This window comes from Capra hircus, chromosome 10 (assembly GCF_001704415.2).
Source record: "Capra hircus breed San Clemente chromosome 10, ASM170441v1, whole genome shotgun sequence".
Lineage (NCBI taxonomy): Eukaryota > Metazoa > Chordata > Mammalia > Artiodactyla > Bovidae > Capra > Capra hircus.
Window position 1 is genome coordinate 26,403,409 of NC_030817.1, and position 27,952 is coordinate 26,431,360.

At 40.6% G+C, this 27,952-nt stretch overlaps 1 protein-coding gene across 4 annotated transcripts; it reads right to left on the bottom strand.

Annotated features, from left to right (window-relative positions):
• PPP1R36 (protein phosphatase 1 regulatory subunit 36) lies at window positions 3,979-27,049 on the bottom strand. Of its 4 annotated transcripts, XM_005685974.3 has the most exons (11): window positions 26,940-27,041; window positions 26,070-26,134; window positions 18,013-18,099; window positions 17,041-17,138; window positions 16,875-16,941; window positions 14,878-14,976; window positions 9,985-10,119; window positions 5,551-5,593; window positions 5,045-5,223; window positions 4,764-4,955; window positions 3,979-4,229 (listed from the first exon to the last, which is right to left on the bottom strand). In XM_005685974.3, the coding sequence occupies exons 1-11, from the start codon at window positions 27,003-27,005 to the stop codon at window positions 4,046-4,048; spliced, it is 1,215 nt and encodes a 404-aa protein (XP_005686031.1). In that variant the 5' UTR covers window positions 27,006-27,041; the 3' UTR covers window positions 3,979-4,045. The 4 variants fall into 4 exon arrangements, with proteins under 4 accessions (XP_005686031.1, XP_005686033.1, XP_005686034.1 ...); XM_005685976.3 differs by lacking the exon at window positions 18,013-18,099; XM_005685977.3 differs by lacking the exon at window positions 4,764-4,955.

A 27,952-nucleotide genomic window follows, 5' to 3' on the forward strand; every position in this document is an offset into this window, starting at 1 on the left:
GGATCCTTATTTGAGAAAAACGTTGCAATTTTAACAGGAGTAACTGGAGCTGATCTGGAACATAAGGGATGACAGTGAAGCCAGGCCGTGTGTTGCACAGAAGATGCCCCACATGATCAACAGGCTGGAGCTGCTGTTCCTCTGCTCTTGATATTAAACCTGGGGAACCTTTAGCTAAATGCAAAAAGGAGGACTTTTGAAATTTGAGGATAAACCCGTGGCCACAGGAAGGTAAATTCACCAGTTGTTTTAGTTGGTGAAACTCCTACAGGACTTCTTAAAGGATAATACTGTACACAATCAGCAGTCAAAACACCAGCTGGCTCCCTGCAAAGGCATGCAGGGCTCGGCTCCCCTTTGCAGTCCGCTCTTCCTCCTCTCCGCCTCACACACCCTCCCCCGTGTACACCCATGCCTCTTGCCATCCTTGGTCACAGGACATACCTTTTCATCTCTGTCTTTGCACACTGTCTTTTTTTCTGACAGGAGGCTCCTGTTTAGTGCCACCCCGTCCCCGCAACACCAATTTCAAAATCTGAACGCTCCTGATTCCTCTGGAAAAGTGAAAACTGACAGTGAAAGTCACTCAGTTGTGTCCCACTCTTTGCCACCCCATGGACTATACAGTCCATGGAATTCTCCTGGCCAGAATACCAGAGTGGGTAGCCTTTCCCATCTCCAGGGGATCTTCCCAACCCAGGGACCAAAACCAGGTCTCCTGCATTGCAGGTGGATTCTTTACCAACTAAGCTATGAGGGAAGCCCAATTCCCCTGGAAGTGAGGGCTCTACTGATCTGTCCTCAAAGGGCACTTGGATTTATCTCTTTAAAGGTCTCTAACTCATTCAATGTTGTATCACTAGCAGGCATGTGTTTTACTAATCCTCTCTTTACTACCCAGACCAGAGGATATGGTCTCTGTCTCGATAATCTTTTTTCCTTACATAAGCCAGCACAAGGCTGTGGATGGAGCAGGGGCTTGAAATGTAAGTTTTGTTAAATAAACAAACGAAAAAAATGAATGAAATGTACATGCTAAAAGGCCTTTAAATGAGTCAGATGTACTTTATATCCCAATGCCAATAATAATATAGCCATAGAAAGAGATTTAATGTTAAAAATATTTTATTTTGCCTTTTTATGATATATTGTTTTCGGATGTACCAATTACTCTCTCTCATAAAACAAAAAGGAACTCAAAAATGAAGAAACAGAACGTTTCTTCACTAGTCCACTAGAACACTGGCTAAACGTCCTAATTGTTGTTCATTTCCTAAATTGTGTCTTACTCTTTGTGACTGCAGCACATCAGGCCTGCCTGTCCCTCACCATCTCGCAGAGTTCACTCAAGTTCATGTCCATTGCATCAGTGATGGTATCCAACCATCTCATCCTCTGCCTCCCTCTTCTACTTTTATCTTCAATCTTTCCCAGAATCAGGGACTTTTCCAGTGAATCAGCTCTTGGCATCAGGTGGTCAAAGTAATGGAGCTTCTGCATCAGTCCTTCCAATGAATATTCGGGGTTGATTTTCTTTAGGATTCACTGGTTTGAGCTCCTTTCTGTCCAAAGGACTCTCAAGAGCCTTCTCCAGCATCACAGTTCAACAGCATCAATTCTTTTAAGGTGCTCAGCCTTCTTTACGATCCAACTCTTACATCCTTCAGTTCAGTTCAGTCGCTCAGTCGGGTCCAACTCTTTGCGACCCCATGAATCGCAGCACGCCAGGCCTCCCTGTCCATCACCAACTCCCAGAGTTCACTCAAACTCACGTCCATCGAGTCGGTGATGCCATCCAGCCATCTCATCCTCTGTCGTCCCCTTTTCCTCCTGCCCCCAATTCCTCCCAGCATCAGAGTCTTACATCCTTACATAACTACTAAAAAGACCATAGCTTTGACTATATGGACCTTTGTTGACAAAGTGATGTCTTTGCTCTTTTTTTTCCTTTGTTTTTTAATATGCTATCTAGGTTTGTCATAGCCTTCTTTCCAAGAAGCAAGGGTCTTCTAATTTCAGGGCTGCAGTCACCAGCCTGTGATTTTGGAGCCCAAGAAGAAAAAAGTCTGTCACTATTTCCACTCTTTCCCCTCTACATGCCATGAAGTGATGGGACCAGATGCCATGATCTTCATATTTTTAATGTTGAGTTTTAAGTCAGCTTTTCCACTCTCCTCTTTTACCCTCATCAAAAGGCTCTTCAGTTCCCCTCACTTTCTGCCATTAGAGTGGTATCATCTGCTTATTTGAGGTTGTTGATATTTTTCGCAGCAATCTTGATTCCAGCTTGTAACTCATCCAGCCCAGCATTTTGCATGATGTACTTGGCATATAAGTTAAATAAACAGAGTGATAATATATATAGCCTTGTCATACTCCTTTCCTAATTTTGAACCAGTCAGTTGTTCCATGTAAGGTTCTAACTGTTGCTTCTTGACCCACATACAGGTTTCTCAGGAGCCAGGTAAGAATGATCTGGTATTCCTTCTCTTTAAGAACCTTCCACACTCTGTTGTGATACATACAGTCAAAGGCTTTCATGCAGTCAATAGAACAGAAGTAAATGTTTTTGGGGAATTCTCTATGATTCAGTGAATATTGGCTATTTGATCTCTGGTTCCTTTGCCTTTTCTAAACCCAGCTTGTACATCTGGAAGTTCTCCATTCAAGTACTGCTGAAGTCTAGCTTGAAGGATGTTGAACATAACCTTACCAGCATGGGGCTTCCCTGGTAGCTCAGTTGGTAAAGAACCCACCAGTAATGCAGGAGACCCCAGTTCAATTCCTGGATTGGGAAGATCCCCTGGAGAAGCGATAGGCTACCCACTCCAGTATTCTTGGACTTCCCTTGTTGGCTCAGCTGGTAAAGAATCCACCTGCAATGCAGGAGACCTGGGTTCAATCCCTGGGTTGGGAAGATTCCCTGGAGAAGGGAAAGGCTACCCATTCCAGTATTCTGGCCTGGAGAATTCCATATACTGTACAGTTCATGGGGTGGCAAAGAGTTGGACATGACTGAGCAACTTTCACTTTCTTTCACTTTACTAGCATAGGATGTGAGCCCAGTTGTCTGGTGGTTTGGTATCTCAGATGGTAAAGAATCTACCTCCAATGTAGGAGACCCAGGTTCAGTCCCCAGGTTGGGAAGATCCCCTGTAGAAGGGAATGGCAAGTCACTCCAGCATTCCTGCCTGGAGAACTCCTGGGACGGGGAGCCTGGCAGGCTATAGTCCACAGGGTCACAAAGAGTCGGACATGACTAAGTGACTTTCACTTTTGAACATTTTTTAACACTGCCCTTCTTTAGAATTAGGAAGAAAACCGACATTTTCCAATCCTGCGGCCACTGGTGAGTTTTCTAAATTTGCTGACATATTGAGTGCAGCACTTTAACAGCATCATCTTTTAGTATTCTAAATAGCTCAGCTGGAATTCCATCACTTCCACTAGCTTTATTGGTAGTAATGCTTCCTAAGGCCCACTTGACTTCATACACCAGGACGTCTGGCTCTAGGTAAGTGACCACCCCATCATGGTTATCTGGGTCATCAATACCTTTTTTGTACAGTTCTTCTGTATATTCTTGTCCTCTCTTCTTAACCTCTTCTACCTCTGTTAAGTCTTTATCATTTTCATCCTTTATCATGCCCATCCTTGCCCTCTATCATGCCCATCCTTGCATGAAATGTTCCTTTGATATCTCCAATTTTCTTAAAGAGATCTCTAGTCTTTCCCATTTTATTGTTTTCTTCTACTTCTTTGCATTGTTCATTGAGCAGTATAAAAAGTCAAATGTCCTAATACATTACTCTAAACAGTCATGTAAAGCCAAGGAAGTAAATAATTAACAAAGCAAATTATTAAATATAGGAACATGAGCTTTTCAAAAGCTTCCTAGAATTCTTTAGTCTACTGTTGAACTTTTAGCAAAATAATTTGGATAAGCTTTAAAGTTTAATAATAAACACTAGTCTTATATAAAGTGATTAAGTCAAAGTAGTTTACTTCAAATATCAGAATTAACTACAGAAGTGGAATGTATAGATTATTTAGGGAATGTTGTTTGAGAGGACAGTGTTCTCATGACTAAGTCCAGTGTATCCTGAATCCTCATGTTATTTCTTTCTATCAGGGAAGACGGTTTTCCAGACTTCATGCTTTCTTCTGGATCAAGGGGGATAAGGGTATGGGGGTTGAACTGACATCGAGGCTCCCCCAAGATGCCAACTCTGTAGAAAGAATTATTGGTATAAATGAATCTTTGCTGAGGTCAAAGACTAAGGCATATGGTTGTGTTTTGTATGTGTATAAAGCTAAGACTGATAAACACACACACACACACACACACAGATTTATGCACCTATTTTTTTTAAGCTTTCCCTATTTCTATGAATCACCACTGTAGTCTTAAATATGGGTCCAAAAACTTGACACCTAGCAAGATTTCATACATTTCCCAAAGATTATTCTTCTAATGGCAAAACCTCAGTCTTACAAAGTCTGCTATTTACTTCACCAAATTAAAACTATCTGAAGTCTAGTATAACTTTCTAGTTTTTTTCTAGCCTACATGCGTATACCAAGAGCTGATCTGGAAAGAAAACAGATGGACAGGAGCCAGGGATGGTAGGAAGAGTGTGTTTCCACCTTTGTTCAACTTTCTGGCAAAAGCACTGTGTCTGAGCCCCTGCCCCTCCTGGGTCCCAACCAGGAAGTAACACACAACACTCCGTCTCTCCTTCCTCTCCCCTGGGGCCACTTACATTGGCATGTGCAAAGAGTCCAGAGTTTCCCTGGGCTCTTGCATCTGGGCTGGGAATTTCACACCTATTTGGCGGTACTTTTTCTCAGAGACATTCTGAGCTTTTTCTCTGAGAGAGGGCAGCAGAGTGGACATGACTGGAGAGCGCATGTTAATGGCTTTTTTAATCGCTGGGCGTTTTGCCATCATTCTCCTGGCAGGGAGAAGCAGGGATGACATTCAGGTCACATGATCCTGTTTCCTAGCAACGTCCTTGAACTTAGGAGAGTCAAAAGGTCATACCTGAATTGTACGAAAGTCATGCGCTTCTTTTCCCCTCCTGACTCTTCATCCTCACGCTTCCTTCGAGGAATGTTGAACATGTTGGAACGAAAGAGCCTTCCTATTTCTTCCTCAATCTCTGTAAAGTGTTGACGTCGGAAGACAATCCAGGCTACGTATGTACAGAATGTATAAAAGGACTACGACAGACACAGACAAGAATCACAGTCCACAGCTATAACATGAAAAATGACATGGGAAACTCCTGTCTATGGAACACTGCTAAGGAGATGCAAACCAAGATGAGCCACTCTCTCCACATGCCTGCAGAGCTGTGGGAACTTATACACGTCCTCATTTTTGCAGGAGGAAAATCAGACCAAAGATTTAAAGAATGGCACACAGCTTATTAGTATCCTTTCTAGAAGATATTTACTAAATATATGTGCCTGAAAAATAACTATTGGTTATCGCTATACTTCATGTTTCATGTCAAAGAGCAGAGTCCCCAAAGGTAAGTGACTCACCTCAAAGAATTTCCAGTCTTTTTGTGTATCTGATATTTTTCCCCTGAAATAAAACAAATTACAACTTTGAAAGGGAAGTTCAATATTTCAGTGATCTAGGCAATCCTTTATCTTCAAAAGGCCTCTTTGCAGATTATTACCAATGGTCTCATAACTATTTACTCACATAAATGCTATCAAAAAGGCACTGTGAATGAGTGCCAATGTCTTTTTCTTCAACTTCCTAGGTTACCCAGATCAAAAACCCTGGTGTTTGGTTAATCAATATATCCTGTGATAAATCATAATGGAAAAGAACATGAAAAATGATGTTTACGTGACTGAATCACTTTGTACAGCAGAAATTAACACAACATTGTAAATTAACTATACTTTATTAAAAAAATAAAGTGGGACTCATAAAAAAAGCTAAAATAAATTAATAGAAATTCAAGATATACACAATCAGTATAAATTCAGGATAAACAAGCCAACGAGGAAATGTATTCTTCCAAATATATCTGGTAAAGTGTATGTTAGGGAGGTGAGGAGACGGGAATGGTGGTGAAGAGGTAACAACACAAGGCATTAGCAGGAATGGAAATAAAGAACTAGAGACTGAGTTTAAAATAAAGAAAAAATTCTCAAACAGCGGTTATGGCTATTGGATGCAAAAAGAATCAGAAACAAAACAGACACAGGTTGATAAGAGCGTAATCCAGCAAAAATATACAACCCACAAATGTGACTTAAAACCTTCTAGGAGCCACAGTAAAAAGAAACAGGTGATATTAATTTTAATAATATACTTATTTTACCCCCAAATATTATCATTTCAATATGTAATCAACATTTTAAATTATCAGTGAGTTATTTTATTCACTTTTAAACTTTCTGTACAGTGCATATTTCACACTTACAGCACGTATTAATGTGGGTCAGCCACATTCCAAGCACTCAGTAGCCACAGGCAGTAAGTGGCTGCCACGCTGGTCAACAAAGAGGCCTGACATTCACCTGTGAGGGTGGAATCCAAAGTAAAGAGGGGGAAGCCAGGCTGTTGGTAAACTCAGAGGCTGTCATGGTCTGTTATATGGTTTCGTTTTCCTTCCTGCTAAATGAGACTCTTAGCTCTAAACCAAATCATATTTTCAGTCATTCCTGCAGGGGTATAAAGCCTAGAGCCAGACATATGGGGTTCTGGGCTGGGGAGAGAAAAAAAAAAACTTGTGTTCCCACTAGGCCCCCTGCTGCCTTAGGTTTAAAAGATGGTTGAGGCCTGCTCTGTACAAGGGAAGAGAAATTTCAAAGGCATGTGCTTGGGGGAGGGAAAAGAAGCCTTGGTGCAAGTGACTGAAGGTAAGGCTTGGGGAGAAGGACTTAAAGATGACTTAAGCACCTGAGCTTCAAAGAAACGCCTTTGTCCCCATTCCCATCCCCACCGCCAGTCTCTTTGGTCACCAGTCAGGGGACAGCTGCACTGACAGCAGAGGAGGAGGGCATACCTTCCAGGGAGAGGTGGGGTTGGAGCCAGAATTGGCCATAACCCAAGATCAGATCCAGTTCTATGGGTTTGTGCCATTTGGGGGTTTTCTTACCTATCCCGGAAAACACAGAGCGGTTTTACTCAACAAGTTCATCAAAATTTTGCTGAAGATTTTGTAATATCAGGATTTCACAGCAGTATTTAGAACAGAAAGACATGTCCTCCTACTTCTCAAGAATCATGAAAGCACTAAATTAACAGCCGCTAAATTACTGGTTCTACTGAAATCTTTATCTCCAGAGATAAACAGTAGAAGGTGTCTAGTCCAACATTAAGTATGCATACATTAGAAAGAAAAGTCAGAAAATACACAGGAGAATAGAAGCTTCTTCACAGCAGGAAGAAGTTAAAGAATGGTATGTTAAAATCAGGTCATAACTCATAACGGGCAAAAACATTGTCCTTATCTTCTCTAAATAAAAACAACCAAAAAGAGCAATATAAACTTCATGCAAGGATACAATCAACATCCATGTCCAATTAATAACTTTTTCTGGTAAAGTCATGTTATAATCTGTTTTACTCAATATCCATTGTTCAGCAATTTGGCCTATATAAAATTTGTTATGTGAATGAGGGTAGTGAGCTAAAAAACTGATTATTCTCCAAAGCAGGTGACATTGCCCGCAATGGCAGAAAGACCAACATCTCCAGGAAATGTACTGAGGCAATCACTTATAAACATGAGTTCTTTTAAAAGTTTGTATAAAAAAATACAATGTAATAAAAATGTACTTAAAAATGTTTTTTAGAGTATGTGTTTTTTTAACCTTGTCATAGACAGAATGCGTCTTTCCCCCACCCTAATTCATATGTTGAAGCCCTTAAAACCCCTCCAAAGTGATGATAATTGGAGATGGGGCCTTTGGGAGATAACTGAGTTTAGATGAGGTCAAGAGGATGTGGCCCCATAATGGGATTAGTGTCCTTTTAAGAAGGGGAAAAGACACTAGGGAGCTGTCTAGATTTGTTACATTTTCCCTTTCAACTCCAATTCCAGTTCCTATGGAATATTGTTCTTTACAGCACTGGACTTTACTTTCACCACCAGACACAGCCACAACTGAGTTTATGCTTTGGCCTAGCTACTTTATTCTTGATAAATCTAGACAGTATATTAAATAGCAGAGAAATCACTTTGCTGACAAAGGTCTGCATAGTCAAAGCTATGGTTTTTCCAGTAGTCATGTACTGATGTAAGAGTTGGACCATAAAAAAAGCTGAAGAACAGATGTTTTTCAACTGTAGTGCTGGAGAACACTTTGGAGGGTCCCTTGGACAGCAAGGAGATCAAACTAGTCAATTCTAAAGAAAATCAACCCTGAATATTCCTTGGAAGGACTGTAGCTGAAGCTGAAGCTACAATACTTTGACCACCTGATGCGAAGAGCTGACTCATTGGAAAAGATCTTGATGCTGGGAAAGATTGAAGGCAAAAGGAGAAGGGGGCAGGAGAGAATGAGATGGTTAGATGGCATCACCGACTCAATGGACATGAATTTGAGCAAACTCTGGGAGATAGTGGAGGACAGAGAAACCTGGAGTGCTACAATCCATGAGGTGGCAAAGAGTCAGACATGACTCAGTGACTGATAACCACAACAACAAAACAGCGCAAATGAACAAAGTTACTTATATAAAGATATTCAATGTAAAAACAGTAAGCATAAAAACTGAAACTACACAAGTGTACACAAGAGGAAAGGTTAAGCAAACTGGTACATTATATGACAGAATAACCACAGTTGCTATTCAAAGTAGCAGGTGAGATTATATAAGCAGAACACTAGAATAAGGTTCACAGAAAAAAAATGTGGAACACAAAAAAGTATATACAATACAAATATTGGTATTTTGAAAAATGTGGGGGAATGTGCGGAGAGAGAAATTATATATCAGGTTCTTTGTCAATAAAGTTTAAAAAAATTTTTAAAGTCTGGCCATGACCACAGATGGGTCTTGAGCCTGTTGTGAAATTAGTACCATTGTGAGGTTGTGAATGTTGGTAATGTTGTGAAATCAGAGAGGGAGATTTTGGGTTAAGGATTGGAATTTTCTCTCCTGTGATCCCAAACTTTCCTGTGATACGACAGTTTAAATTTTTAATTATATTAGTTATTATAAACTGTCGTCCTAAGGTAAAAAAATATCCTTCCACAAATGGGGTCATTTTACTACTCGTAGCTTACTCATATCCACAACTGTTTCTGAAAGGCAAGCAGCACAAGGGCAGAGGACACACCCAATACCCCTTCAACACTGGCCCATCATTCGGCTTCTCACCCAACACAGCCAAGCAGCCTTTGTCTGGCAACAGGAAAGCAAGATTTCATTGAGCTGATATAATTTGAGAGAATTTTTTTTTTAACTGTTCTTACTTTAATTTTTATTTGGAAGATAACTGCTTGATAATATTGCATTGGGTTTCTGCCATACAACATTGTGAATCAGCAGTAAGTATACATATGTCCCCTCTCTCTTGAACACTTGTCCCTGCTCATCCCACCCCTCCAGGTCATCAGAGCGCCAGGTTGAGCTCCCTGTGTATACTGCAACTTCCTACTAGCTATCTATTTTACGTATGGTAATGTATGTTTCAATCCTATTCAATCTGAAAGACATTTAAACCCAAGTGGTAGCAGGCTGTTAAAATATCTGTCACACCTAAAACTAACACAGCATTGTAAATCAACTTTAATTGAAAGAAAGAAAAGAAAATCAGTTGAGATTCTTCCTAGACTCACTTGGCTCTCTTCAATACTACATCACATGAGTTTGGGACAGTCTCAGTTGAGCCCACTTATTCTGTACAACAAAGAATAAGTCTTTCTCAAGGGTACCAAAAGTCAAAGTTAAGGGTCGTAAGGATGTGGATATATACACAAGTGAAGATCTAAATGAGTGCTTACTTTCCGCAGCTCATGTGATGCTTATCGGGCATTCCCAAGCCCAGGACGAGGACACAGTACTTCTGTGCCAAGTATTTCTGTGCTGCTTCTAACTTACTGATAATCACTTCCATTTCTTTTTTCTCTACAAGGCCCCTGAAAAGAAAAACAATAATTTGGATTAATTTGGTAAATGTCTTTATCAACTAGTGAAAAGTCAGAAGTATAAACTATTTTGAAACAGAAGTGAGTAACACATCTCACTTATCGTTTCTTTTTTTTTTTATTTGAGCTGCGGCAGAGGAAGGTCCTCCAAGTCCTTTGACATTTATCATTGTAATCAGCATCTCAATTTATGCCGAATATTATTAATTTATTTGTTTTTGGTTGCACTGAGTTCTTGGTGCTGAACACAGGCTTTCCCTAGTTGCAGAGGGTTACTCTTCCATTGCAGTGTGAGGGCTTCTCATTGCAGTGGCTTCTCTTGTTGCGGGGCACAGGCTCCACAGCGTGGGCTCAGTAGTTGTGGCTCATGGGCTTAGCTGCTCTGCAGCCTGAGCGATCTTCCCAGATGAGGGATCAAACCTGTGTCCTCTGCGTTGACAGGTGGATTCCTATCCAGTGTACCACCAGGGAAGTCCTGAGTATTAATTTTTTAAAGATTCTTTATATATTGTGCTATGTACTCCTGAGTGTTCATTGGAAGGACTGAACTCCAATATTTAGGCCACCTGATATGAACAGCTGACTCATTTGAAAAGATCCTGATGCTGGGAAAGATTGAGAGCAGGAGGAAAAGGGGCCGACAGAGGATGAGATGGTTGGATGGCATCACGGAGTCAATGGATAGGAGTTTGAGTAAACTCCGGGAGTTGGTGACGGACAGGGAGGCCTGGCGTGCTGCAGTCCATGGGGTCGCAAAGGGTCAGACACGACAGAGTGACTGAACTGAACTGATGTACCCTTAATTTTATACACAGACAGTCCTAATTGAGAACAGCGCAACTAACAAATTCCCTATCCTAGTTTCTGAGGCAGTGAGCAGCCCACTTTGCTGCTGTTTTGCTATAGCAGCCATGGAGACTTTTTCCCACCTTAGCTTCTTGAGGGTTTTCTGACGTTACTACTATATTTGGGGGCTCAGTGTTTGAACTGCTCAACGTTTGCCCACCCTCAGTTCTTTGTTTGCTAAAAAGGCACTAGTGAGGAACCACTTTGGGAACTTTGGCATCAATTACAATCACCTCCCTGCTTCCCTGTAAAACACAGCCCCATCCAATTGAATTGCAAATATACTTTCTAAAAGACAATCTGTTTTTAGGTTACGGCATGTCTGAAGCCTAATTTTAGAAGCTTCGCAGTACAATATAGCAGGAAACAACATTCCCAACAATATATTCCAATGATTGCTATTGAAAGTGGCAATATCTTGTTCTTGCCCTTTTGTTTTCAGAAAGATTTAAACCAGATGAAATGCACTTTAAACAACAGGAACAGCATACTGCCCCTTCTGTTGTTAACCACTAGACTAACCACAGGAGGATAAGCTGTGGGGGGAAGGGAGTGGGTTTAAGGATAATATAGATGTCTCCAAGCACAAAATTTATCACACGTGGTGAGAAGGCCTGTGAGTCATCAGAATAACATGAGCTTCTGCAATAGATAAAAGTGGGTTCCAACTTTAAATGCCCAAATATCATATAACCCAACACATACTCTCCCACGAGCACCCCAATGACCATCACTCTTTCCGGCCTCCCTGTTTCCTTCAGAAGCACCACCTGCAGCCTTCACCTCTACTTTTCCAGATCTGCCAATAGTTAATCTCTCCTTCTGCTGCTGAAAACAAAGCGAACCAAACAACAACGAAGAAATGGTTTGAAATGTTTAGGCAAATGGTTCTTAAGTCTTAATAAGTGTAAAAAACTTCACCTGGGGTAACTGCTAGAAGTCCAAATTCCCAATGCCAACTCTTTCAGATTTTGGTTCCATTAAGTCTGGGTAGAGCCTGGCATGTAAAACAAACCCAGGTATAATCCTCTGGAAAAAATTTTGGTAATAATTTCAAGTGCCACACAATTGGTCATAAGTTTTGATCCAACAATCTCTCCTGTAAATTTCTTTTTAAAAATTCATCCAAAGTTAGGGGAGAAATGTAATACATGAAGATATCAATGCAATTATTTATGTCTATCAGAAAACCTGGAGACTCCAAAAATATATAAAATAGAAGGATAATAGGAATAGTAATACAGGCTATAGTAACACAGCCAGTTACTGTTTAAGATCTTGACAAGGATCTAACATATGAGTTCCTGTGGGATTTAAGCCAGGCACCAAAGTCTGTGCTGTTATCACTATATTACATTGCTTCTTAACAGGCAGATTTATAAGTCATTAACATATAGTGGCTTGAAGGAACATTATGCCACCATTAAAAATTATAATTATGAAGCTTGTAACAACTTGAAAATATGTATGATGTTTAAAACTGCATACATAATTGAACCTTTGTTCGGAAGCTATAAGTCCTAATTACAAATGGATAACCTTAGCAACAGAAAGCCAATCTGACTAGTAAGAGCTGAGAGAATACCACACAGACATACATTGTGGAGTTAAAGAGATGTGCATTCTAGTCTCAGCTCCACCACTAACTTGGCAGGTAACGTCCAGCCAGCTATTTAAACTCTCTGAGCCTTAGTTTCATCATCTGTAAAATGGGGATAAGACTTCTTCTTTGGGAATGAGGTCTTTTAGTCATCTAAGATCATCAAAGTGTATCTTTGATATCTTTCTCTATCTCTTCCTGCTCTCCTCTCACAGGTTATAGGCTTTCCTTCCAAGTGCCAACCACTAGGTTAGAATAAAATGCATTATCTTATCTAATCTGGACAATAACTGAAAGTGAGTGCTACTATTATCTCTATGTTAGACCTCATTATTTTGACTGAAATTAATTTTTAAGTTATGCCCAGATAGCTCAATTTAATTTGCTTTAATTATAATAAATAAACCAATCAACTAATGGAGACTTGAAAATGAAGTTATGCTTTTTTAGAATCATACCACAGAACCATTACTTTTAAGGCTTGAACTTTTCAGTCATTCTGTAACTGATTCCTTCTATGAAAATATACAAATATCACTGAAAAAAAAGTGAGTGTTAGTCGCTCAGTTGTGTCTGATTCTTTGCAACCCCATGGACTGTAGTGCCCTCAGACTCTTTTGTCTATGGAATTCTTCAGGCAACAGTCCTGGAGTGGGCAGCCATTCCCTTCTCCAGGGTATCTTCCCAACCCAGGGATTGAACCCAGGTCTCCTGCACTGCACGCAGATTCTTTATTAGCTGAGCCACAGGGAACCCCCAACCAAATATTAGTGGGTTCTATAATTTTAGTACATTTCAAAAAATAACTAAGAAACCTTTCTTCTCTGTTATCTATTCTTACAGATTAAGAACTGAAACAATGTCTCTGGCTTGAGTAGCAATAACCTGCAGAATTTGAAAACACCATACAAAATAAAAGCTAATATGCTACCAAAGTCTAATAAATTTTGTCTTTGGAACCAGTAAGACTTCTCAAAGTTTCTGAGCCCACAGCTGGCTTGAGCCCCTCTGCTACCATAGAAACACTTCATGATCTCTGGCTGCTCTGGCGGATGTTGCATATTATAATGGCTTTACTGGAGTAGCAATGTTTGAATTATTTATTTGGTTCCTTAGAAAACTGCTATCCCAATACATTCATCTGTCCACAAAATGTTTCTCAGGCTGCTTGTTTATGTGCAAGGATTTTGCATTTTGAAAACATTCCACAGCAACAAACTGATGACTCTTATCCAGCATTCCTAAGAGCTAAATCATTGGATTGGTTCCATGCTTACTGGGGAGGGCACTGGGAAAGTTTCATGGCTTGCAAAGGTCACCATGCTTGAGAGGCATTGTTCCGCTTGGGACGCTGAGTTCTCAGATTCTTGCCCTGTATAGCTCTGAGCCACCTCCACCTAAAGTGATTAAATTCTTCATATGTAGCCTACAAAATCTTGTTTTCTTCTGTGATGTGGAATATCATTTGGGTCATACCTATTAATTTTTTAATTCTTAGTTTTTTTAAATTAGATGCTTACAAACCCTTTAGCAAGAACTTTGTATAAGCATGAAAAACAGAAATAATATCTATATCCATATTGTTCAATATGGCTGAGAGCCACAGGTAGCTGCTGAGCACTTTGAGCAGCTATTCCTCAATTCCTCTGAATATTATAAAACAGACCTTATTTCAAAAACTTGCTAAATAAAAGTAAAGTATTTTATTAATAACTTCCTAACAATGACTACAAGTTGGAATGATTATATTTTTGAGTCATTGGATTAAATAAAATACCTTGTTAAAATTAATTTCACCTGTATCTTTTTGCAATTTAAAAATATAGCTATCAGAAAAGTTTAAATTACATACATAGCTCTCAAAAGTTGAGCATACTCTTCTATTGGGCATTGCTGGTCTATATTATTTGGAATATTTCATTAACAGAATACCTGTCTGAATTATTCAGTGAGCATTAAAACTGGAGAACTCCTCCCTGTAAAATGTTTAATAATAATAAACATTTTATTTTTTTATCTTATAAGAGAAACATTAAATAAACATTTTATCTTAATAATCCAAGATTTCTCAATTTCCATCGTCTCTTTAGCCTACACAAAAGTTAGTTCTAATACTGGCAGTGATAAAGCTCTAAAGTGCACTATGGGGAATTTCCTTGTGGTCCAGTGGTTAGGACTGGTGCTTTCACTGCCAGGGCCCTGGGTTCAATCCCTGGTGGGGAACTAACATCCTGGAAGCCCCGAGGCTTGGCCAGAAATAAATAAATCAATTTTTTAAAAATGCACTATAAAATTCTACTTACACCATATAGCTTTTGGGTTTCTTTTCCTGTGAGATTTTTTCCAAGTAATAATATAAGTAGTACAACAATGCCATAAGGAAATTGTCAAGATTCTTATTCCTATGAGGAGATTAAAATGAAAATAATGTCATTAAAATAATGACAACATATTTCAATCATGAAGCTAGTCATAACAAAATACATAGGCACACAACACAAGACTAAGTAGAAACACATGTCAGCATACCCATCACACAACTAGTTTACATTTAAAATTCTACATACTGTAACTGTTGAAAATATAAGAAATCTGACTTTTGTAAACAAACTTTTTAGGAGGTCACAATTGAATTATAATTTTGCTTATCAGTTAGTTTTCATTTTAAAAAAGTTTTTATACTATAGGTAACTTTGTTGTTTAAAAGATGTACACAAATGTACGAGGTAAAAAGACTCTCCCCTCGCTCTTTTGTCACCATCCTACTCCTTAATGGTACCCACTGTTAAGAGTTTGGCATGAATCCATCCTAACCTTTCTAGAGCACAGACAATCACATATAAGGTCCTCCCCTACCAACACACACACATATGCATGAATATATGCCTGAATTTTTTTGGTAACAAATGGGGCAATGCTGTATACACAAGTCTTTGCAACTTGCTCTGTCCCTTATCTCTGTAGGATGGACCTCTTTCCATGATACCATGTATAGATTTTTCTCATTTTTTTAAAAAGCTGGATAAAGTATTCTGTAGCTCATAATTTAACTAATCCTGTACTGATATTTAGGTTTTTTTAAAAATATAGACATTGCTGCAGTAATCATTCTCATAGCCACATTTTTGAGTAACTTCCTAGAAGTGAAAATGCTAGGACACAGAAATCTGTAAAGTTTCATAAGTTTTGCTCTCTAAAAAGACTGCATTGATTTACAGTCCTACGTCATTTGTTTTAAAACTAAAAGCCTTTGTTTTCTTTCCAAATATTCTTACAAAATTTTTGCTGCTTCCTTTCTAGCCCCAGATGGAAATGTTTACTGTGGCATGCTTTCCTTAAACATACCTTGAGAGCAAGATGAAGATGAGCAGTGCAGACTTTTTCTCCCATGATATTAATAATTACCTGTCCTAGGCTGGGTTCTTTCAGAAACGTGCCATGAGACAGATGTGAGAGTAAGTAGTTTACTTGGAAGTGATCAGAGTAGACACCAGTAAGAGAGCAGAGAGGTGAGATAGAAAAGGGGTGCTAACAAGTTCATTATCACTGTGTAGTTCGGTCCCATGGGGGACTCTGGGAGACAGTGTAGAAAACTCAAGAGTTATCCTGACAGGTGGAAGGTGGGCTATTTATCTGCCAACTCTCCCTCCAGCACGTCACTGACTGGAGGCTGCTTCTGGGACGCTGACTCCCTAGTGCCCCAAGCTTGCCCTGTAGTCTGGCTGAGTGTGCTCCTGCTATAGAATAAAGCATCAGGCAGAGGCTCTCAGATGTTTCCCATAAATGGTCTTCACTGAATGCTGAGGGAATCTGAGGGCGCTCCCACAGTTCAGGATACCCATTTTCCACCTGCGGTCGCAAGTGCAGCTGTCACCTGGAGCACCTTCCACGAACAGCCACCTGCGACAGCAGGACTTCCAAACTTGTATCTGAGGAAACTGATGCTTAGGAAGGACAAGAAGCTGTGCCAGAGTCACACACCGAGTACTTGGGGCTGCCAGACATAACCAGTGGAGAACACTGATCTTCCGTAAGTGAGCATGCCCTTTAACTAACACACACACAGTGCATACTCATTGGAACTCTGACAATATGCTCTCCATACTCCTTGACTTTATTTTGGGCTCCTGTGACCTGACCTTTTCTCCCTTTGGTCTCAGTCTTTGAAACAGAATCCTGAGAGGATGGCTAGCACAGAGCCAGCTCTTTCTGCTAAACTCAGATTTTTCATCATTTATCAGATGGAATGACTTCAAAATAAAAGAAAAAGGATCTAAAACGTCTCACAAGCATTACATACCTCATAAACGTTGTAAAGGAACAGATACGCGGCATCTCGGTATCTTGCAGCAAAAGCAAAGCCACAACTGAAGGGAGAGAAGATGGACAGTTGAAAGAGGGACAAACTGCTGCCTTAGAGGCTGACACCAGGGAACATATGTAAGGATGATGACACAGTTACTCACATTTAGCATCATGCAGTGTAACGTTGCCCTGCTGACTCCGTTTCTCTAAGCCTCTGGGTGACTTATCGTCTCTTAGAGCAAACCTTTTATCTGTCAACCTGTAAGGGGATATGACAGTCTCTAGTAGTGCTTTAAAATTTTTTTTTTTAATTTTTGGCTATGCTGGGTCCTTGTTGCTGCAAGGGGTTTTCTGGTTGCACAGAGCAGGGGCTACTCTCTAGTTGCGGTGAGCAGGCTTCTCATTGCCATGGCTTCTTTCGTTGGGGACCATAGGCTAGGGCATGCGGGCTTCAGCAGTTGCAGCTCATGGGCTCAGCAGATATGGCTCCCAGGCTCTAGAACGCAGGCTCAACAGCTGTGGCACACGGGCCTAGTTGCTCCACAGCATATGGGATCTTCCCGGATCAGGGACGGAACTCGAATCTCCTGCACAGCAGGTGGGGTCTTTACCACTGAATCCCCAGGGAAGCCCTTTAGTAGTACTTTGGAAGGTTTTAGTTGTATTTAATCTATCCTGAGGCACAGAAAGTATTTACTATAAAGTAAGAAGACCCTGAGTATTATGCGTGGGTTTCATTTAATATAGGATCATTTTGGAATATATTTTATTAAACATTGTATATACTGTGCTGGGGATAGGAGGAATGCATACTGCCTGACAAAATGAAAATACCAATTTCACCCAAAATAGAACGTTTAGCTCATCTGTTTTTGGCATATCTATCATTTTCAATTCTTTTTACAAGTATAAGAAGCTGAAAATTCATTTGTAGCCAAATTATCACAAGGATACTCTACTGGGATGACTAGCTCCTATCATAATTGTGAAATAGTGTATGTTCTTTCCTTGATGCGTGTTTGCATTTCAACTTAAGATGATGGGAGTGATATTTTCTTAAGAGTTTGTAGAGGCTTAAGCCATTCTGCTAAGAGGCGCTATTAGCAACACTGCCATGGTGGTAGTTAAGCTACCTGTCTGAAGCTGGACCATCAATTTCAACAAAGTGAACTGCTTTGCCTTTCTTTCCTCTTTCCTTGGATTCTACTGCAGGTGTAAAACTGTAATAGAAATGAGAAAATTAGGAACTTAATCTTTTCTTGGGAGAAACTAATCAGAGCATTGCCACAGCTCATGGAACCTTAGGACTGATATGTATTGTGAGTGTCCTGGAGAGAATCAGAGGCACATCCACTCTTAATCCATGTATTCACATGCGGAACAATCACCTAGGAAAAGATGAAAAGATCGGACTTTGTATTCAGGATCTACGTATCACTAGCCCCCAGAATACCACCATAAACAAATCATTTCATCTGAAAATCCAGCTGTAACTTCACAAGAAATAGAAGGCTTGTGATCGATTTGGAAGGATTTTTTTGATTTACTGAGTACTTGTTACATGCCAAGTGCTTTGAAGTATGATCTTATTCAATCCTCACAGCAACTCTATAAGGAAAATATTGCTATTGTCACAATTTTTCCATTATGAGAAAGACTGAAGTTTAGAAAGAGATTAAGTAAACTGATCAAGATCACTTAGCAAGTGTCAGAGCCAGAACCAGGGCCAGTTCTCTAGCTACAGAGCCATGTGCTTACCCACCAGGCAGTCCTGCCTCCCAAGCAGGACTCAGCTGTCATCGCTATGGACTCTTCTAAAAGCTTGATTATCTCTAAGAAGGTTTCAGGACCCTTTACTTAACTCAGGGTTTCTTAGACTCTTTAGTTTGTGAACAAGCATTATTGAGCAGTAATGGGCCTAACAAACAATGGACCACAATTAAGCAACAATAAATATATACTGAGGCCATACTCTGTGTCAGGCATTGCTATAATATCAAAAATAAGTGTTGTCTGACAAGAGTGTCCACTTTCACTACTATTATTCAACATAGTTCTGGAAGTCCTAGCTACAGCAATCAGAGAAGAAAAAGAAATAAAAGGAATCCAGATCAGAAAATAAGAAGTAAAGCTCTCACTGTTTGCAGATGACATGATACTGTACATAGAAAACCCTAAAGATAGTATCAGAAAATTACTTGAGCTAATCAGTGATTTTAGCAAAGTTGCAGGATACAAAATCAATACACAGAAATCATTTGCATTTCTATATACTAACAATGAAAAATCAGAAAGAGAAATTAAGGAATCAACCCCATTCACCATTGCAATAGAAAGAATTAAATATCTAGGAATAAACTTACCTAAGGAGACAAAAGAATTGTACACAGAAAATTATAAGACACAGATGAAAGAAATCAAAGACGACATAAACAGATGGTGAGATATTCCATGTTCCTGGCTAGGAAGACTCAATATTGTGAAAATGACTATACTACCAAATGCAATCTACAGATTCAGTGTGATCCTTATCAAATTACAATGGCATTTTTCACAGAACTAGAACAAAAAATTTCACAATTCATATGGAAACACAAAAGACCCCAAATAGCCAAAGCAGTCTTGAGAAAGAAGAATGGAGCTGGAAGAATCAACTTTCCTGACTTCAGGTTATACCACAAAGCTACAGTCATCCAGACAGTATGGTACTGGCACACAAACAGAAATATAGACCAAAGGAACAAGATAGAAAGCCCAGAAATAAACCTATGTACCTATGGGTACCTTATTTTTGACAAAGGAGGCAAGAATATACAATGGGGTAAAGACAGCCTCTTCAATAAACGGTGCTGGGAAAACTGGACAGCTACATGTAAAAGAATGAAATTATAACACTTCCTAACATCATACACAAAGATAAACTCAAAATGGATTAAAGACCTAAATGTAAGACCAGAAACTATAATACTCTTAGAGGAAAACATAGGCAGAACACTCAATGACATAAATCAAAGCAAGATCCTCTATGACCCACCTCCTAGAATAACGGAAATAAAAGCAAAAATAAATAAGTGGGGCCTGATTAAACTTATAAGCTTTTGCACAGCAAAGGGAACTATAAGCAAGGTGAAAAGACAACCCTTAGAATGGGAGAAAATAATAGCAAATGAAACAACTGACAAAGGATTCAGTTCAGTTCAGTTGTGTCCGACTCTTTGTGACCCCATGAATTGCAGCACGCCAGGCCTCCCTGTCCATCACCATCTCCCGGAGTTCACTCAAACTCACCTCCATCGAGTCGGTGATGCCATCCAGTCATCTCATCCTCTGTCATCTCCTTCTCCTCCTGCCCTCTATCCCTCCCAGCATCAGAGTCTTTTCCAATGAGTCAACTCTTTGCATGAGGTGGCCAAAGTACTGGAGTTTCAGCTTCAGCATCATTCCTTCCAAAGAATACCCAGGGCTGATCTCCTCTAGAATGGACTGCTTGGATCTCCTCACAGTCCAAGGGACTCTCAAGAGTCTTCTCTAACACCACAGTTCAAAAGCATCAATTCTTCAGCACTCAGCAAAGGGTTAATTTCCAAAATATACAAGCAGCTCATACAACTCAATGCCAGAAAAACAAACAACCCAATCAAAAAGTGGGAAAAAGACCTAAACAGACATTTCTCCAAAGAAGACATACAGATGGCTAACAAAGACATGAAAAGATGCTCAACATTGCTGAAAATCAGAGAAATGCAAATCAAAACCACAATGAGATATCACCTCACACTGGTCAGAATGGCCATCATCAAAAAGTCTACAAACAATAAACGCTGAATAGGGTGTGGAGAAAAAGGAATGCTCTTGCACTGTTGGTGGGAATGTAAATTGATACAGCCACTATGGAAGACAGTATGGAGATTCCTTAAAAAACTAGGAATAAAACCACCATATGACCCCGCAATCCCACTCCTAGGCATATACCCTGAGGAAACCAAAATTGAAAAAGATACATGTATCCCATTGTTTGTTGCAGCACTATTTACAATAGTTAGAACATGGAAGCAACCTAGATGTCCATCAACAGATGAATGGATAAAGAAGTTGTGGTATATATACACAATGGAATATTACTCAGCCATAAAAAAGAACACATTTGAGTCAGTTCTGATGAGGTGGATGAACCTAGAACCTATTATACAGAGTGAAGTGAGTCAGAAAGAGAAAGATAAATATTGTATTCTAACATACATACACGGAATCTAGAAAAATGGTACTGAAGAATTTATTTATAGGGCACTGGTGGAGAAACAAGACACAGAGAATAGACTTATGGACATGGGGAGAGGGGAGGAGAGGGTGAGATGTATGGAAAGAGTAACATGGAAACTTACATTACCATACCTAAAATAGATAGCCAATGGGAATTTGCTGTATGGCTCAGGAAACTCAAACAGGGGCTCTGTATCAACCAAGACGGGTGGGATGGGGTGGGAGATGAGAGGGAGGTTCAAAAGGGAGGGGATATATGTATACCTATGGCTGATTCATGTTGAGGTTTCACAGAAAACAACAAAATTCTGTAAAGCAATTATCCTTCAATTAAAAAATAAAAAAAAAAACATTCTCTGATTACAGTCAATGCACAGACTCTCAGGATTATTAGGAAATGCTTAATAGGAAAACAGAAAAAAAGTATTTTAAAGACCAGTAGGATGCGGTTCCTGCCTTATAAAGAGTGTATTTTCTAAGAGAATTGTGGTGTCTACCAAATACATTAGTTTGGCAGCCATTGTGGATTATGATGTTTATTTTTCTGCCTGAAATAATGCCACATTGATAACATGACCTAGAAGTTTAATCTCTGCCCACAGTTACAGGTCTCTTTGTTAAGTTTAAGTGTAGATATAGTAGATAGCAGCACTTTTCCCAGACTTTAATCATTCTCTAAGCATGCACATACACTCTTACCATATCCTTGTCAACATAAGTTTTGAAACAACTTCCTTTACATTTTTTCTGGCATTGGTTGCCCACAAAGTCATAATTTTAGAGAAATACCTGCCATGGGAATAATAAAGTTAATCAGTTTGGTACTTTCTTCTTCCAGGAGTTTTTACCAACATCCTGGCCATATTCAGATGGAAAACTAGGTTAGAATCTAAAAGCATGTATATACTTTTAAATATGTCACCTCAAGGGAATGACTTTTTTCTTTTTTTTTTTTTTTCAGAACATTGGCACCAAGTTGGTTAGCGGATGATTCCTGAACTTTTCATTCTTTCTTGTCCTCTTCTTATCACTGGTCTCCATGGATTGGGTATTTAGGGGGAGGGTGTGCTGAAATACTGAAGGAATGGTGAGAAAAAAAGAAGTGAAAGGATACCAAATGGTGATAGTGGCTATCTCCAGAGAGAGATGGGGATTGGATAGGACAGAGAAGGGGTATGGTGATGAAGGGAGCTGTCTTCCCCAGCTGTATGCTTTTGGATTATTTGAGGTGTGGTTTTTTTTTTTTTTTCGGTAATAACAAGAATTTGCGTCATGTGCATCCTGCCATGTCTGACTCCTTGTGACCCTTTGGAGTGTAGCCTTATAGGCTCCTCTGTCCATGGGATTTCCCAGGCAAGAATACTAGAGTAGACTACCATTTCCTCCTCCAAGAATAAAAAGGATGTATTGATATATTACCTGCATACCTTAAAAAATGTTGATAGAGGCATAGAGGAAGAAACAGTATGTGGTCAATACATTCTATTGACAGACCATTTAGATAGTCTTTAACAAGATGGTCAATTCCCCTAAACATTCAGACATTTTCTAACAGCTCTGTGAAGTCCATTCTGCTTGCTGGATATCTAATGTGCAGCATTGATTTTAATATAACCACCTTAAACAAGAACACAAAACTGTTTTCAGTTTTCCCTTGGACCATCAAAGTGTTTTGGGCTCTTATAAGCCATTGGCTGTTAACTGTCTCCCCAGGCTAAAGAAATTTCAAGTCACCAGCCCTTTCCGGTTTCTCTTCTCTAGAAGATGAGAGAATATAGAAACACCCAATCTCAGTTGACAAATGAAACTGTTTCCCTCCTAACCTTGTTTCAGATCCATCCCTACAATTCAACATTTCTTCCCCTATTAGTTTGCCTGAGTTAAACTGGAGATGAGAGAGCCTTATGGTAAGGAAAAGGACCCATTTGGGATCTTACACATGAGGTCTGTGAACTAAGTCAAGTGAACTTAGAATTATAAAGTCATAAGATCATAGAATTTGGGGTTAGAGGACATCAAAAAGATCATCCAGTACATGGATGTCATTTTACTGATGGAGAACTAAGGCTCAGAGAGGCTGACCATGTCTCAGCATTTGAAACTTGTGGCAGTACATGCCCTTAGCCAACAGTCTGACATTTACTGCTAAACCTTCATCTTTGTTTTTATGACCTCTGGACACGTAACACCTTCCCACACTTGCCTGACTGGTTTTTAACTTGACTAAAGTCATCCTCTGGTTCAGATGGTGAGATGGATTCCTCCTTGTGAGTGTCCTGCCATAGCTCTGAAAGCAGCCTATGCTCACAGTGCTTTTGGAATCACTAAGCAGCAGCACTAGTAATAATTGAAAACTGTCCCTTAAATTGCACCTCTGATTGGCTCCCAAACCACAGTCTGACCTAGATCTATACTTTCTTCCAATCTTCACAGTTCCCCCTTCAATCTGGCAACCTATTTAGACCACGTTGTGTTGATGTGCTTTCCTGATATTTCTAGAACAATCATGTCATTTTCCTTTGCCCTGAAACAAATGAGAAAAAACAGTCATATTTTCTCCTAGAACTCATCACTAAGATGCAGAGGGTTGGACCACTCTTGGCTTCCACACCAGTTAGAGCTCTTCAGGGGTTACTAGAGTCTTTTCTTAGGCTATGCTGAAAAATAAGTCCAAGGCTTCTGGAGGTGTAGTTTCCTGTGCGTCCTCAGGGGAGTCCATGACCTTAGCAAAGACTCAGACAGGGGCTGATTCTCTCTCAGCTGGAAGAAGAAGGCACCTGAAACATGAAACGAAAGAACTACAGGCACTCTATCAGAGAGATGCATGTCTTGTGGGCCAACTCACCTGTGAATAAAGGTATTCCTTTTTGTAAAAGATTCTTTGATGTGGACCATTTTTAAAGTCTTTATTGAATTTGTTACAATATTGCTTCTGTTTTATGTTTGGATTTTTGGCCCTGAGGCATGTGGTATCTTAGCTCCCTGACCAGGGATTGAACCCATGCTCCTGCATTGGAAGGCGAAGTCTTAATCACTGGATAGCCAGGAAAATCTCCAAGGTATTCCGAGGGAATAAATAAGAAAGAAATGGGCACGTAAGCTGATGAACTATGCAATGCCCTCATTTACTCCTCAGAAGGCATTAATTTTCTGAATAAGGTAACATAATTAACAAGGCTAAGTAACTTGACAAATTATGACCACCAAATTAGTAGCAGAACCAGGATTTGAACCCAGGTCTCCCTCCAAACTACTCTCCATGGTCTTTTTCTTAAGAAATAATGACCATCCTTTCCCTGCCCATTACTGTGTCATTTCATGCATGGAGGTAATGGGTATACTGCTATATTCGGATACAGTTATCCTCCTCAGGGTATAATCTGCAAAGGTCAGACAAACTCTGCCTGGGAATAGGCCACTACTTCTCTGAAAGGTAAGAGTCCCAGTGTCATTCATCCAGGAAAGATGCTAGGAACTGCAAGGTGGGGGAGAGGAAAAGGGGTCATCTTCTTTTGACCTGAATCTGAGAGTACCTAGATGTCTATGAACTCCTGTTGGCTAGTGGGTCTATCTACCCTAGGTGGAGGGAGACCAAAACCATGGAAGAAATTTCCAAGGTCTTAAATTGATGTGCTAGAACTTGAACACTCCTGAGATCAAGCTGTTACTGTGCAAAGCAGATTATCTGGGTACATGACACTCCAAATTCCCTCCCACAGCCCCCATGTCCTCAGTACAGTATGTACTTGTTCAGTGCATTTGGTGAATGCCTACTCTGTGAAATTCTGGAGATGGTTTCAGGGATGTGAAGATGATTAAGACAGTTCCTTCCACTGAGGGCTTACAGTCTAGTGGAGGGAGATACTGTTTAAAGTAGAAAGGACTTTGGCATCAGATAAATCTTGGTTTGAAATGTCAGTTCTGCTGTTCTGGCTGTGTGACTTTGGCTTAAATGCTTAATCTCCCTGAGCCATGTTTCTTCATCTATGAAGTGGAGAGGAGATATTAACACTCACTTTTCAAGGCTGTCTTAAGAATCAGAAAAATATGCAAATGCCTGGGACATAACAGGTGCATAGCAGGTGGTGGCTAGTCTTGTTAGTTTAGCAAAACACTTTTAACGGAGTCAAAATTTTCCCAGTGGAGAATTAAAACTAGTTCTAATCTTCCCTAGCAGCTCAGTTGGTAAAGAATCCGCCTGCAATGCAGCAGAACCTGGTTCGATTCCTGGGTAGGGAAGATCCGCTGGAGAAGGCATAGGCTACCCACTTCAGTATTCTTGGCCTTCCCCTGTGGCTCAGCTGGTAAAGAATCCACCTGCAATGTGGGAAACCTGGGTTCCATCCTTGGGTTGGGAAGATAATTGGAGAAGGGAAAGGCTACCCACTCCAGTATTCTGGCCTGGGTCACAAAGAGTCAGATGTGACTTTCACTTTCTTTCTTCTATTCTAATAATTTTATCTTGTAAAATTTGCTGTCTATTGCAGCAGGTATAACATGATCTCATTAATGTAAAACTCTATTTCTATAACTCAAAAAAGCAATTTTATAAAGTAGTTAATAATACAGTGTTAACCAAGTAGACCTAGATTTAAAACATCTGAGCTGTGTGATATGACCAAGGCTGTTAGCATTCCTCATACTTCTTACCCCTTTGACATCAGTTTCTTCATATGTAAAAGTGGATTAACATGCAGCTGTTTCAAAGAGTTGATAAACTGATTAGCACAGTTTCTGGTACATAGGAAACAGCTAATAAATGTCATCAGAAAGTGATATCTGGAAGGCTGCCAAAATAGTTATCTCTAGATGGTGAGATTTCAGGAGACATTCACTTTATTCTTTGTACTCTTCTGTATTGTTTGAATTTTTTTTATACAAACACATGTAATTTCCATAAAAGCTATAATAAAATTTTGTTAAAATTTACCTTCTGAATTCAAGTGTTTTGGTTTCATCTTTCCAGTACCACATCCCTAATCGCAATCCCAATTGCTGTAAAATGAAATGATTGCAGCAAAAATAATTAAAGGTTCAATTTAAAATCAACATGTCATAATGAACTTTTAACAATAATTCTCACTAGTTGCTCTTTAACGCTATAGAGCCTTAAACTTTCTTTTTTTTAACTTGATGCCAGGATTTTAAGTTATTATTTCGGGGTGTAGTTTCAAGTAGACAGTAAGGGAGGAAGGTAGGGGAGAAAGGAAGGAAGGGAAGGAAGAGCGGAAGGCTAAAAGCCTGCATCACCTCAAGGCTCACCATAGCAATTTACCAATTGGGACTTAGACCACAATAAACTGGTGCCCAAGGCAGCCCCCATCTTTCAGAGGGGCTACACCTGTTGTAACCCTGATCCAGGCCTTCAAAAGCAAGCGAGCGTAGTACAGGTTCGCACTCTCCAAGGCTGCGTAGCTACCAGCTCGGAGCCTTTCCTCTCCGGGGATCCCAGTCGGACCGAGCAGGACTGCTTCCTCCGAGGATTTCTTATTTTTGCAGACAACCCATCAGAGGTGGTGAGGTAGAAATTTCCTACATCTGGATATCAGCGTGGGGAGCCGGAATTCAACTCTGACCGTTTGCTGAACATACCTCCATCATCTGGTTTATCGTAGACCACTTTGCCCAGGTTTCGTCGAGTGCGCCTCGCCCCAGGCTACGGCGGAGCCCCGCCCGGGGAGCGCGGAGGGCAAGGCCGCGGCTGAGGCAGTGGAGGGCGCCGCGGCCCAGCCACCGAGCCCCGTCGGGCGCCGGAGGTGGGCGGGGGCCGCGGGGTGGGGTCAGCCGAAGGGGCACTTACATCCGACAGGGCAGACTGCGAGTCCAACCGCCGCCGCCTCGAGTAAAACTCCGCCACAGGACTCATGGTCTCTCGCTGGCCGCTTCAGAGCGTCGCCTGGAAACCGTGACTGGGGGCGGGGCCGGGGTTGGGGGCGGGACCCTGCTTCCTACGCCGCTGCGGCTGATGGACTTAGCTCCCGCCTCTGCTGACACCCTGGGCTGCCTTGGCGCGCTGGCGTCTCACTACGAAGCTGCGCGAGGGTTTTTTGCTTAGGGGTCAGTTCTTCGTGCCTTCCCACCGAGAAGCCAACCACGTCACTGGCTTTGTTTTTAATTAGAAAAACTAGATTCAATTCCACAGGGAGGCTCCCTTTGTTCCCAAGTTTGATAGCACGAAATGAAGTTTAAATCCAGGTTGGAGAAACAAAATCCAGGCTGGGACTAAATTGATTGGGACGGGGTCGGGGGTGGCGTGGCGTGGCGTGGCGTGAGTGGCGCAACCTTGGAAATCAAGGTTTTTGATGTGGAAGTCGTTTGAAGATACCCAAATGATCGGTGTTTGAGGATTTTTAAGGAGTGCTGCGATTCATGGGGTCGCAGAGTCGGACACGACTGAGCGACTGAACTGAATGTATGTAAAGAATCACCCTGAATTAAAGTACTGAGAATTAATGTTGCAGAAAGCAGAGAACCTTGGTTTGTGTCAGTGGGTATTCAACGGTGTCTCTCATTTGTGTACAACTCTTTTGCAACCCCCCCAGGGCTGTAACCCATTATGCTCCTCTGTCCATGGGATTTCCCAGGCAAGAATACTTGAGTAGGGAGCCATTTCCTTCTCCAGGGGATGGAACCCCCTCTCTCCTGCTTTAGCAAGTGGATTCTTAACCACTGAGCAACCTGGGGAAGTCCACGTTCAACTTCATTCCTGCATTTACTTTTCAAACCATGTGTCTTGTAATTTCTTCTTGCAACTGAGTTGATATGCAGATTGTTTGGTATTTTCCCCCTTCTAACACTGATGGTAAGCAATGC